Source organism: Nycticebus coucang, chromosome 7 (genome assembly GCF_027406575.1).
Source record: "Nycticebus coucang isolate mNycCou1 chromosome 7, mNycCou1.pri, whole genome shotgun sequence".
Lineage (NCBI taxonomy): Eukaryota > Metazoa > Chordata > Mammalia > Primates > Lorisidae > Nycticebus > Nycticebus coucang.
This window is the reverse complement of record NC_069786.1, coordinates 87,966,145-87,980,542: the sequence shown is the minus strand read 5'-3', so window position 1 is coordinate 87,980,542 and position 14,398 is coordinate 87,966,145. Positions and strand designations below refer to the sequence as shown.

The window sequence follows — 14,398 nt, the reverse complement described above, 5'->3', positions numbered from 1 at the left end:
GAATACGATTATAACAAATCAGCAGGGTACAACTTTGGTATTTGTTAAGCAAATATTTGTCAATGGATGAATGATCTTAAATTTCGTATTTTCTTAGAAAGCAACAATAGAGTGCTTTATAGGTTATAAGAAAGGAAAATGCTATCAGTAGATAAAGCTGGATTACCATATTTTGCTGTGTATAATGTGCCCTTATTTTGCTGTGTATAATGTGCCCTTCTTTGCCCAAATTTTTGAGGGGAAAAATAAGGACATGCATTATATATCTGTAGTACTAATTCTGTATCTACATAAATGTTTTAAATTATTTATGTATGTTTATGCATTAAAGAAACAAGTACCTAAATATAAGCAAATAAAAATTAGAATTTTTAAAAATTAAAACAAAAGATTTTTTTCCCTGAAAGTTTGGGCAAAAAACATGAATGTGCATTATACACAAGAGTGCATTATACATGGCAAAATATAATATATTTTATTACTGAAATTCACGCAAAATAGATTTCCTGTCATACCCAAAGCAACAATAACAAGAGAAATTGCCAAATCCCTTGTAATAGATGAAAGAAATCTCAGCACAGTAAGAGCTGGGTAAACAACTCACACATTGCACAGTATTGCCATTAAGATATACAATATCCTGCTGCCTGAACAGAATACACTTAACTTCCAGCATGCCATTGAGAAAAAATGAAAATATGTGCTTAATGATAGAGGATGGGGGGTTGGTTTTCCTTAGCAAGGCTTAAAATTATACCATCAATGCAAAATGATCTTTAAGGAGATCAAGATTACAAATCCAGGTTATAAAAGGCAGCATATCACTGTGATATGTTAAGTCTAACGGCTGATTGCTAAAATTGCCACCATATTTAATTTTAAACTGTAAAACAATGTCTCAGAATAAGAATTTCTTCAAAGGTATTATTTGGAATGAACCACAAAAGTAAATGGATGGTGGTTGAGCTGATAAAAAAAAAAACTGAATTAGAAGTCTTCTGTGATTGACATCTGGGAATCTACTCGAAATCAGTAAAAAAAGAAAAAAAGATAAATATAAAATTCCTATGTTTGAGAATTAACCAATACATTTCTAAATGTCTAAAGTCTTAGGACAGAGGGAAAATCCTGATGGAAATTAGATATCTGAAAAGGAAAAAAATTCTATTAGTATTTTACAAGATATGATTTGTGTGCACGGAGAATCCAGAAGAATCTACAGATAAAATTTTTGAATTGATAAGAAACATTACAAATACGTTATTAGGATCAATAAGAGTTTATAAAGTTTGTTGCATTCAAAATCAATATACAAACGTCTGTTATATTTCAATGTACCAGCCAAAAACAATTAGGAAAGAGAGATATTTATTCTAGTATTAAAAAATACCAAGTACATAGAAATAAGCCTAATAATAGAAGTATAATATCCCTACATGGAAAATTATAATTTACAGCAGACATTAAAGAAGACCTAAATAAATGGATTAGAACACAATTGTAAAGATGCGGTCTCCCTAAATTTATCTAAAGATTTAGTGCCATTCAAATTCTCAAGCAGAATGTGTGTATGTGTGTGTGGGGGGGTGTGACTTGATAAGCTGATTCTAAAATTTATATGGAAATGTAAAGGCACTCTATTCTACTTGACATCAAGACTAATCACAAAGCTCTAGTAATTACCTGTTGAAGAAGCAGAGCTAGAGCCGTAAGATAGTCTTGAAACAAGCCCCCCTGCAAATGGACGCCTGATTCATGACAAAGTTGGCCCAGCAGCGTGGTGGTGAAGGAACAGGGTGTTCAGCCACTGCTGTTGGAACTGGGGATCCAGGTGGGAAAAAGTGAAAGGAGCCTCTGATTATGAACAAGCTCCAAGTGAATTACAATTAATGGCAAAACCACAAAGACTAAAAAAAGCTAATACAGGAAAAAAATACTCCATGAGTGCAGCTCAGGGAAAGATTTCTTGAACGAGTCATGAAAAGAACAACCATAAAGGAAAAGATTGATAAATGGCTTTGTTAAAATTAAAAACTTCTGGTTACTAACGCTAGAAAATAGGGAAAAGACAAGCCAGAGGGAAGAAGGTGTGTGCAGTACCCACACGTAGAGAGGCGGGTACGCAGCAGCAGTCGGACAGTTTCTCTCTCTCTGGGATTCTCTCCCTTCCCACCTTCCATCAACACACCCTGGGGTCTGCTTTGTTGCTGTTGTTTGGAGGTCTGGGTACTTGGTAACTAATAAAAAGTGAACATGAGTACATGTTTGATAGGAAAATAAAAGTACTCATTTAGTCTTGTAGTGATCAATTTTCCATAATACGTGTTTGTCTCATGAATTTAAGTGAAGGATTAAGTTAGGAAAAATGCAAAAGGAAAGTGAAAAAGATATCCTAGATGAAAACAGGGGTGATTCCTAGCTCTTAACGAAGGAGAAAAAGTGAGTAATTTAACCTTCCATATGTGGGAGAAACTGAATCTGAAAAGGAAGGTAAAAGTTCAGGTAAAACAGGAAAATGAAAAAATGTACAACAGAACTGAGAAATGTCGCAAGGTAGTATCTGAATGATCAACATGGAAATACTCCTAGAACAGAGAAAAAAAACAAAGACAAGAAAAGGTAATTCCTGGGTTCTTAGAGGAACTCTTGATCTTGGACAGGAAAAGTTTTCAAGTTTTACATTAAGAACGGAGCTTCCAAATTAGCTATAGAAGAAGCCCTTTATTTTTAACGATGGGATAATTTTTAAACACATTTAATACAAAATGGGAAAACATAGCTTTTCTTTGGAAGCTAAATGTAAGTTATGTGAAACAAATCAATAAGCAGGAAATGAACAGCAGGAACAAGTTCTAACTAGAGAGAACCTGAAATTGTCAACATGCAGAAATCAGAAATTTGGTAACCCTGCCTAAATAATATCATTTTCATTTTTATACCCTGTGAGTTTCAGTTAATTCATTTTTGTTTTTTCTTTTGAAGATTTCTGATTTAAAAGGGGAAAAAGTTTTTTAAGACCATAGAATATGTAAGAGCAGGAAACCAGACAGTTGGGGGTGTTTACCCTGGTTTTACAAGTAGAAGTGTTAATTAATCGTCTACTAAAGTTGGGGCAGCAGTGAAAGCCACAAAACAGCCAATAACCTTATTTTTTCCCTAGAAAGACCCTTTGGCTCTCCGCTTCTTTCTACTGCTGATAAATAGCTAATTTTTCACTTCATGGATTATGATTTTATTTTTTTCCTCTCTTGACCTTTTGGCCATTTCGTAGATATTAGTACCACCTTGAGAGAGGAGGGCAGAGGGAAACTGAATAAGTGTATTTGTCTACAGTGCTTCCTATTAATCCAGCCTTAAGGGAAAATCCAGGAAGAAAGAAATTTACCACTATTGAAAAAAAAGATGGTGGTGTTCAAATTAGTCCTGTACATCAAGGTTAGAAAACTCAGACACCCACAGAGGCCTTGCAGGTAAGGGAAATGAGTCCTTGGGACACAAGGTGGCATACACTATGGCAACCTTGGGTAGGACATGCTCCACCTGAAGGATTCCAGGATTTTAATTTACATAGCATACCTGATGGCTGACTTAGGCCCACAGACTGCCAATGTACAATATCTGCACCTTGGTAATCAAAGGTGTTTATGCTTAGATGTCATAAAAAGTCATTGAAATGTGAGGTATAGTTGCACTCTAGTATACTAATACAGTTAGGAGCTAGTTGACGTGAACAGCACCAAATAGGGACCAAAACCACGCATAATGCACAGACTTAAATGAACAGCTGGGACCACCTGCTTCCTGGTAATTTATGGGGAAGTCACTCTTCTATTTAATACTTGCCCAAAGCCGGGTGGTGCCTGTGGCTCAGTGAGTAGGGCGCCGGCCCCATATACCGAGGGTGGCGGGTTCAAACCCAGCCCCAGCTGAACTGCAACCAAAAAATAACCGGGTGTTGTGGCGGGCACCTGTAGTCCCAGCTGCTCGGGAGGCTGAGGCAGGAGAATCGCTGAAGCCCAAGAGCTAGAGGTTGCTGTGAGTCCTGTGACAGCATGGCACTCTACTGAAGGCGGTAAAGTGAGACTCTGTCTCTACAAAAAAAAATAAATACTTGCCCAAAGCCAAAAGCAAACTGACCCTCCTGAGCAGGTTTTCAGAGTCTTTCTCAAAGAGGTGCTCAAGAACTATTTTTAATTGTTAAAAGTGATTTTTGAGGACAAAGAGAGAACTATGTTCTCTTTAGGCATCTATGTTCACATTGTGAGTTTCTGTAGCTTATAGAACAGAGTGTTGGAACAAATCCCAAATAATTTCACATATTTATTAGGAAATTACTGTTGATTTTCAAGCAGTGATTTTTTTTTATGATGCATGTATTTAAGCATTTATGTTAATTACTTTTGTTCAATTTTTTTTTAGGGAAAATTTCATGGAAATCCAATGCATGTAGCTGTGGTTATTTCAAATTGTTTAAGGGAAGAGAGGAGAATATTGGCTGCAGCCAACACGCCAGTCCAGGTAATATTTTCTGAACGTGTAATCTTGTTATCACCTTGAACTCAATTTTTCTTCTACCTTATGAGAGTGGTACCACCATCCTTCCAAGCTCTTACAGTCAAGATAGTGGGACTGTCTTTGAGTAGTTCCTTTTCTCTGTCTCCACAGTGAGATAATTACCAAGTCTTTCCAGAGTTTATGTAGAATCTTATCTATACCCTGCCCCGAGGGATCACAGTGATTGCCCAGGAATATAGTAACTGTGTGCCCTTGGAATTCCTAACTGCAATGCAGACTCTGCTTCCCCCAGTTGGATTATCCCACAGTCTAGCTGGTTCTAAACCCCTCAGTAGTGTCCTGTTCCTACCTTTCCAGTGTAAACTGGTCCATAAGCAGGAATTTGGTCTTACAGAAAATCATAAATATTTGCTTGTCAGTTGTTCAAATGTACTTTGCCCTGACATATTTAAGTTATATTTTATCCCACTGTGCTGAATGAATTCAAAATCCCATGAAGACAAGCAGAGGAATCAATGAAGTCCTAAAGGGATAGTCTCTCAGTGAATCCTTACAAAAGGGAGAGAATATGTGGATAATTAGCTTTCCAGATGTCCTCTATGATTAGTAAATCCACCCATGGCATTATTTTTGAAGATCTAACAAAAGTAGCAACTGTTAAAATTTTTCCGGTTTAGTTTATTGTCAGGTAGTGGCTATGTCTGGAGAACTTTGAAATTTTAACAACTTTATTTTTTATATAAAGAAACTTACTGTGTTTCTTAACTTTAAAAATATAGTAAGTTTCAGTATATATTGTTTGCTTCAGTGCTTTTGCAGTAAAAATTAAGATGCTATTACAAATATATGATATTCTCACGTATATTTTTAGTTGTCCCTTTTTATAGCCCTTTTATCTCTAGTCACTTGTGAGTGTGTTGTTTCCTTAAAATGTCAGTGGAATCTAAGCGTTTAAGTATATGCTCATTGACGTCACTCTGAAGATAATTTGCCAGCACCATATTCTACCACAAAAGGACTGGATTTTTAAATTCCAAGTAGATAGACAAATAATGAAGGCAGAAATGAGAGAGAACATCATAAAGGCTTTACCAATTTAAAGAACATGATGTAGTTGAAGGACACCGGTTCCAGTCAAGGATGTGCGTGCTACTAGAGATTCCTCCTCTGATTGGCTGTAGATTTTATTTTTTTTCTTTTAAATTCCTTTTATTCAGTAATCTTTTTTTTTTATTAAATCATAGCTGTGTACATTAATGCAATCATGGGGTACCATGCGCTGATTTTATATACAAATGGCAAAATTTTCATCAAACTGGTTAACATAGCCTTTCTGACTTTTTCTTAGTTATTGTGTTAAGACATTTATATTCTACATTTAGTAAGTTTCACATGTACCCTTGTAAGATGTACCATAGGTGTGGTCCCAGCAATTACCCTCCCTCCACCCTTCCTCCCCCACCCCCTTCCCTCCCTTTCCCCATAGGCTGTGGATTTTAGTTGAGTCATTGTGTTTCCAACCATAGCTTCCTGCCCAACTAAACTTACATTTCTAACTCTCATCTCTGTATATCCATAGACGTTTGTATAGTAGGCACACACTCCTTGTCAGGTTACTAGCATGACCAAGGAGTATGCTTGGAAAAGCTGCCTTTCAGCTTCAGGCTAACATTTTTACATTTTCTTTAGTAAACTCTTTATGTTCTAGAGTAAAATAAATCTCATCCTACATAGTCAACATCCCCAATTCTAAATTTAGGCTTTATGTGGTTTCACTATACCAATTTTTAAATTACATGTATTGGGTTTTGTGAAATATCAAATAATATAGATTTGTTACAGAAAATTAGGAACAACATTTTTAAATCATAAAATTACCTGCAATTTCACTATTCCTAACACACTGACAACATATTGGTGTGTGCTTTCTTCCAATCTTATGGATTTGAGCTTCTATGTCTATACAGCCGTATATTTGCAAATACATACACACGCTTATATACATGTACAAATAATGTACATCTTATATATGGTATTTTCATAATCTGTCCTATCCCTTAAAATTTAACTCTATTTATATTATGTCATAAATATTTCTTCTACAGCATGATTTTTAATGTCTGTGAAGTATTCTCTATCTCATTGATCCAAATTTTAGTTCAAATTATATACTATGCATAGGATACATTCCATTCATCATAAACATGTTTTTTCAACACCAATGAAATTTCAAGATGTTCTTTTTCCAGGGACCTCTGGAGAAATCCTTACAAAGTTCTTCAGTTTCAGAAAGACAGAGGAATGTAGAGCACAAGGTGGCTGCCATTAAAAACAGTGTGCAGGTGAGTGATTCCCATAGGCACCTAGACAGGCTCGCTCCCACCCCTGAGGGACTGTGCACCACCCTCCTGCGGGCCCAGAGAGAGTGAGCACAGAGATCTTAGGGAGGCTTATTAACAAGATATACCTCTCACACGCTATGTTTATATAAAAGAAAATTTCTTTGTGGGAAGCTTTTTAATTCCAATTTAAACTTTTTTGATAAAGGATTATTCGTATTATTTCTTCTTTTTTAGTAACTTTTCTTTTTTTTTAATTTGGAAACAGAGTGTCACTTTGTTGCCCTGGGTAGAGTTCTGTGGGATCATCATAGCTTACCATAAACTCAAACTCTTGGCATCCTTTTTTCGTTTCTTTCTTTCTTTTTTTTTTTTTTGTTAATCAGGCTCAGGTGAGGTTCAAGCCTGCTGTCCCTGGTGTGCAGGGCCAACATGCCACACCTAGCTCTCAAACTCTTGGACTCAAGCAATCCTCTTGCCTTGACCTCCTGAGTAGCTGGGACTATAGGTGCCCACCATGACACCTGGCTAGTTTTTCTATTTTTAGTAGAGACAGGATCTCACTCTTGTTCAAGCTGGTCTCTGAACTCCTGAGCTCAAGCAATCCACCCACCTTGGCCTCCCAGAGTTCTAGAATTACAGGCGGGAGCCACCATGCCCAGCCTATCCATTTCTTCCTAAGTGAGCTTTCAAGAAGTGCATTCATTTCATCTGTCTCTATTTGGCATAAACATGTTTGGAATATTCCTTTGTTATCCTTTAAATATCTGCAAAACTTGTAGTGCTATCACATCTCTCATTTAATATTAGTGAATTTTGGTGTTTTTCTTTTTTCCCTAATCAGTCTGGCTAAAGATTTATTATCGTTAATGTCTTCAATAAGACTTAAATAAGACATCTTTGATGTCTTAAATAAAACTAATTTTTCCCCATGTTATATATAAAAAGGAACATTAATTTCCTTTCTAGAACTTACATAGCATTCATTTCCTTGCTGTTTACAAAAATAATAATTTCATAAAATTTAATAAACTATAGATATTTAAAGATTAACTGCCCCATATCATTGTCTGAACAGTAGGCAGAGGCTTTAAATAACAATATTTCTGAGCATTTATTTTCAGACTTTGATTTCGTGATCTTCCATAACATGTAAAACATGCATACAAAAGTCTCCTCATACTCTGTTGCAAGAAAGAATAGGTTCTCAGACGGACCAAAGACAAAATGCCTTGGCGCATCATGTTAAACCAAGGCCCGTGCTGACTTGTGTGTAAAGGCAGAAGATGATTGTTCTACTCTAGTAAGAATACCTAAGCACATCAGTCAAGTGCACAGCTGGGTTTGCAGCCAGCATCAGTTCTTTCAAAATTCTTGAGAAGTGTGATCCAGCAAGGGCCCATTCACCTTCTGGAGCCTGGACCACATTTCTCCAGGCTGCACACTGATCCCCAGTGGCTGTGAGTACTGGCTGCCGATGGCGTCTCTGGAGAACTGTGTCTACAGAGAGGCTTTGGCTGCCTTCAGACAATGACTGAGTGACACAGTGACACGGAGAGGGCGGACAGAAAAGGCCAGACCCCTTCCCTGACATGGGTTAGCTCTGTGGTGCAGCTCATGTTCCTGGGTCCTTTATGGAATCTAACTGAAGTTAGACGCCAGCACAAACCACACGCCTGCTTAGCTCTAACCCCTTCCCGATCCCCGTCCTGTGTGTCCTTTCTCCTGAGAGCATTCCCTCAATAAATTCCACATATCTGATTCCTATCCAGGAAGTGTGGCCTAACGTTTAGACAAAGCAGCACTTTTCAATCAATTCACATCCCTCCCTTATGCCAAAGCCTCAGTTTCTCTGTGGAATGGTTTGGAATGGGGCATGCCTGTAAGGATTCCCAGACCTTCTGGAGAACTTTCAAAGGTTATTGCTGGGTGTTGTGACATTTTGCAATTACTGAAGACAGTCCAGTCTGAAAGTCTTTTAATTTAACATTGACATTGTAGGGGTATGGCATTGGTTTAACATGCTTTTCATTACAAGGAATCCACAAAGTGTTGCCTTCTTTCAGATTTTGATGAATTTTGAAATCAAGAGATAGGACCCCAGCATATCTCTGCTTTAAAACTATATTATTTAGTTACATTTCCTGATGCCTGTGGGTTCCCTGACTTTTAATTGCCCATAGCTTACCGCAGATCTTTGTCCTCCAGACATTTACCATTAAAGTGAAATGGTACTTTAAAGGGGTACCGGGGTGCAGTGAACAGAAAGAGGCTTTGAAGCTAGACTAGACTGAATTTGAACTCTAGCTTAAGTATTTACTACTGTATGACAATGACCTTCAGTTTCTTCTCATGAAAAATGGAAATAAATTACTTTGCAGATTTCTGACAGGACAGTGCATACATTGGCACAGCACAGGTTGCTCAGAAATTGGTAGCTGTTACTACGGTGGATGGGGAGAGGACACACCATGTAGTCAATCCTGTTACTTTGTTTCTTTCCTGAGGTTTATAAATATAGAGAAGTTATTTTAGATAACAAACTGGGATGAGAAGAGTAATCACAGCTAATGCTTATGAAGCGTGTATCTGTATTAAACTATTTTAAGCAGTTTAGCTCATGTGACCCACATCACAACTCCACAAGATAGACACCGTGATCCTCGTTCCCCACCCCACCACCCATTTTACAGATGAAGAATCTAAAATGCAGGGACATCTATCTGCCCAAGATCATATAGCTAATAAGTCCTAGAGTTGAGAGACTAGTTCAGACTCTTATACCCCAAATTGGATACTTTGCTTAGTATAATTTAGCTGGCTAAAATTTGGAATTTCTGGAGGAAGAAATTGGGGGTAGATGTATGTTTTCTTAGAGAAGACATCTTGGAATAAAAAAGCAGTTGAAAGTTAAACTTTCTGAGAAGAAAAGGAAGTGCAGTGTGGTTTGAAATCGAGGAAGCAGTGGGTCTGGCTAGGGTTGGGGGTCAGGGTCAGACTGCCAGTCTTCCCCCAGACACCCTACTTGTGTGACCTTGGACAAGTAAGTTACTTCACATCTGTAAGCCTCTGCTTCTTCCTCTGCAAAGGTGAGGATAGCCCACTTCAGGGTTGTTGTGAGGACTAACTGAGGTAATATAAGAAACGCCTTTAGCCCAGATCTTGACATTTAATAGCTGTTACGGGTGAGCAGCAAAGCATCACCAGGTTTGGAAAAAAGCAAAGTAAAAATCTCCAAGGCAGAAACAAACAAGAGATATAGACAAAACATAGATCTATTTTAAGTAGTAGAAAGAAAAAAAGTATTTAGGCTGAATTGTCTTAAACTACAGCATACTTGAATGGAGATTTAAGCAAAAAGTGAGAACTGATATATTAATACAATTACATAAAACTACTCAGCCCTGGTAAAAGGACAAAAATATCTGTATTCTCCAATAAAAAGAGATTATATAAAAAGCATCATTTGGATCTAATTGAGAAATAAGAGATAAGATGCTGAACGATTTCCAGTCAAGCAGAAAGAGATGATAGTGGGAAGAGTAGGTTCAAGCTGGTTCTCCCAGCGCTGCGCACCTGCCATGGGCATCAGCTCTTCAGAGGTGTGGGCTCACTACCGTCTTCCCTGTTAGAGAGGGGAGCACCAAACAGTGTGTCTGAAAATACCTAATTGTAACAGCAGAGTAAGTCATGTTTTCTTTTGTGAAAAGATGACAGAACAAGACACCAAATACTTAGAAGACCTGCAAGATGAATTTGACTACAGGTACAAAACAATTCAGACCATGGGTAAGTTTTGTTTTACCTTATAATTCTATATAGGCCCAAAAAGGCAGCAGGACCAGGGTTTCTTCTTCTTCTTCTTTTGTTTTTTTTTTCAGTTTTTCTTTTTTTTGGCCGGGGCCAGGTTTAAACCCGCCACCTCCAGTATATGAGGCCGGCGCCCTACTCCTTTGAGCCACAGGCGCTGCCCAACCAGGGTTTCTTCTTTACTGACAGAATTGGCAAATACATTTGATCTACTTTCCTAGGTGAGCCTAGAGAAATGCAAGGAGTTTTTTTCTTATTTTGCTTCTTCCTTTCCCACTCCATATAAATAACATAATACTGCATATGTGTTTTTTTAACCAATCAATTCAAAGTAAATTACAAACTGCATGAGAAATCACCTCTTCTTCATCATTTGCCAAAAAACCCCCACAGAATCAAAATATCATTATCATAAAAACAAAAGTCATAATAATTGCCTAACATGATCAGAGGATTACTAATATGATCCCTAGGTAGATTTTTTAAAATATAACTTTCTAAAATTATAAAGTAGAAATGGGCTTCATAGAAAAATAGTCAAAAGCATTGAAACAATAAAAATTACATGAAATGTATTCTATAGGTAAACATTGTCAAAATGTATTTCTCCCAGCATTTTTCCCATATGTTCACATACGTACATATCTATTTACTTATTTTCAAAAATGAGATCATCTTGTACAAGTATATAGCGTTGTGTCCAGCATTTTTAAATTTTAAATATTTCCTCATATCAAAAACTCTCCCAAAACACAATTTCAATAATTGTATAAATGTCAAAATGTATGGACGTTGCGATTTATTTGACCATTTTTCTGTGGTTAAATATTGATATTGTTTACAACTGGTTTTAAGGAATGGAGAGAAATCGTGAGAATATCTCCAAGACCTTAGATTTACAAGTAAAAATGGATTGATATTTTAAAGTGTGTCATTATTAGGGGACAATTGGCAAAATTCTAGATTTCCAGGTCTAGATCAGGTGGTAGATAGGATTGTGCCGATACTAATTCACTAGTTTTGATCCTTGTACAATGCTTACATAAGAGAATGGGGGAAGATAGAAGACGGACATGAGAGAGAGAACGCTGTGCAACCTGTCTCTAATTCCAACATTATTCCAAAATAATTTTTAAAATAAATTAGAAATAAGCCTTTCATTTACACAATCATCTTTATTATAATATTAGCTTCAAATGTATCTCGAAAGAAGTATGAATAATTGTGATCACATGTTTAACTTTTCATAAGTGAAAAGTGAGGTGTTTCATGTTCTCCTGGAATCTTTAGGGTACCTTGACTTGCAGGAAACATTAATCACAATGTTCAGAATTATGTGCATGTACAATTTCTTCCTTTGAAAGAAATGGCATAGTCATGAGTTTCATCGGATTCTCCACTGGGTCTGTGATCCTAAGAGGGTTTAGAGTGACAGAAAATTTAATCAAGCAGTATGATTTATTGAAGGCAGCCTCATCCTAAACATCACATGTCAACAATAGAAATAGAAATAACAAATAGAAATTAACAAAATACACTGAACAATAAAATTTTAAACTTAATGTGTTACAATTTGAGTCACTATAAATTTTTTAGTGCTTCATGCTCAATTATGAAGAATATGATTATTTTTATCACTTAAATGAACAAGTATTCATTTTGTTTGTCCCATCCTGGCATGAGTGAAATAAACAACACAAGGGAAACAAGTTACAGTATCCTGGCTGCTGAAAACCAGAAAGTATTAGCTAAAGAAGTTTTTGGTAGACAAAATGCTACATAAGTACAATTTTGCCATGTATGGGATCTGGGAGGTAGTGAATTTTCAAGTAACTATAGCAAGGAAAAAGTTCCTGGAGAGTAGGACTATTTTGAAGAGAAATTTCCACAGGTTGCTCTTGACCCTCTTTTGCACAATTACACAAGTCAGATCGCATCCCCAACCTTCATTTTGCATGGACATTAGTGGTTAATACAGTCACTTGCTCTCACAGGGCCAAAGAGGGAAAGCCTCTCCCTCATCTTGTGAAGGTTCGTTGAAAATGAACTGACAAAAGGAGATCAATAGGAGGAACGGGCATAGCATGCCGATAATAATTACCAATAACCAGTGGGGTGCTATGCTTGTTTACCTTTATAATAAGAGAAAGGGAGATGGGAGGTGTAAGAGCGAATGAGTCAGTGTAAGAGTAATTGTGGTTAGTTAATTCTTGTTAAGAATTGAATGGGACAAAGTTTGTCTGGGCTGGAGGAAGGTGTGGTGCTTAATTTTCAATCTCTTCCTCTCTTCCTGGTATGAGTTTTAATTTCTGGTTAATGAAAGTTTAAGGAGTCAAAGGCAATTACGTTCCTCTTTGGGGGTCTGATCTCTAGGTAGATGAGAGAACACCATAGAACAGTTTCATCCTGGGAGATTCAGGGGATTGAGAGGAGAGGCCTCGAGGCTAATAATAACGGATAAATAATTCCATTACTTGGGGTTATTATTTTCTGAGACCCAACACTATATATATCAATAAAGTTTACTGTTCAAATTAATATAATGTTTGTTTATGGCATGTCTTTCCATTGAAGGAGTATCTTTTTTTGTTTCAGACAGATGTTTTCCTTAATTTGGAACTCTCACTTCTAGCCCATTTTGCAAAGAAAAAGGGAAAGATAAGGACTTAGTCTTTATGCTTCATGAGACCAAACAAAGCTATAACTCTGCCAAACAGTTTCTTCTAATTCCTCAGTGCAAATAGAGCCGGGCGGTGTGGGTAAAGGAGCAGAAAGAGTCAAATGTGACTTAATCCTGGGCACAGAGAGAGGCACCTGTCCCTTTGTTTTGGACACCCAGGGCCATCTTTAATGTAGAGCTACCAGTGAGAAATGTATTTACAGTAACTCTACCTCCTCCCTCCACCATCAATAAAAGAACACTGAGTGAAGAATGTTCTTCCCTAAAGGTCTGTAAGATAAAGAGACCCTTTTCAGCGTGTTTGCATATAATTCTTCCTGGCAAAAATGAGCAGGCAGGAACTTCAAAACTCAACTCCTCAGACTCCATCTGTCTCCTACCACACAGGTCCCTCCTCTGGCCAGGAATGGTGTAGGATGGCAGTTTGAGATTGACAGAACTTTCCAGAACAGACAGGTTTGACTCTGTCAAAGGGACTCTCCATCTGATCCCTTTTCCTTTGCAGATCAGAGTGACAAGAATAGTGTCTTGATGAATCAGGAAGTTTTGACACTGCAAGAAATGCTTAACAGCCTCGACTTTAAGAGAAAGGTTAGTGAAGAACTGTCATTTGGATGTTTGCTTATTCTCTCCTTTTCCTAAACTCAGTCCTACTGAAAAACATCAAATTCTTAGATTTTATCAGTTCCGTTTACACTGAATGAATAAACAGTAATGTTTCTAGGAACCGTCCCATGCTGTTTGCCATGCTTCTCCTCCTGAGTTTGCAAAGATTCTCTAAAGCCTGCCTATCTTGCTTGTGTGATGCATCTGCTATAGCTAACATTAATCTCAAGATAGACATTTTACCCAATTTTTATTTGTCACTATTGCTGACTGTTTTAGTTCCTATACTTAATGAGCCGAGACAGGTTCCACACATATATAATTAAAATAATACTTGATGACTACTGAAAAAATAAGTTTTTCAAATAAGTTTCTACCCTGAGAAATGACATTATGTTAAGCAATTTCCTAAATTTTAGAATAGTGCATTGGCAATTGGACATACTCA

General features: G+C 37.1%; 1 protein-coding gene across 1 annotated transcript in view; it reads left to right on the top strand.

The window, feature by feature from the left end:
* The window catches only part of STAT4 (signal transducer and activator of transcription 4), a 111,929-nt gene that overhangs the window by 58,263 nt on the left and 39,268 nt on the right, over positions 1 to 14,398 (top strand). The window contains exons 4-7 of the mRNA XM_053598114.1: positions 4,420 to 4,518; positions 6,765 to 6,857; positions 10,565 to 10,643; positions 13,850 to 13,935. Of these exons, the coding sequence (XP_053454089.1) occupies positions 4,420 to 4,518; positions 6,765 to 6,857; positions 10,565 to 10,643; positions 13,850 to 13,935 (357 nt within the window). The remainder of the gene's footprint in view (positions 1 to 4,419; positions 4,519 to 6,764; positions 6,858 to 10,564; positions 10,644 to 13,849; positions 13,936 to 14,398) is intronic.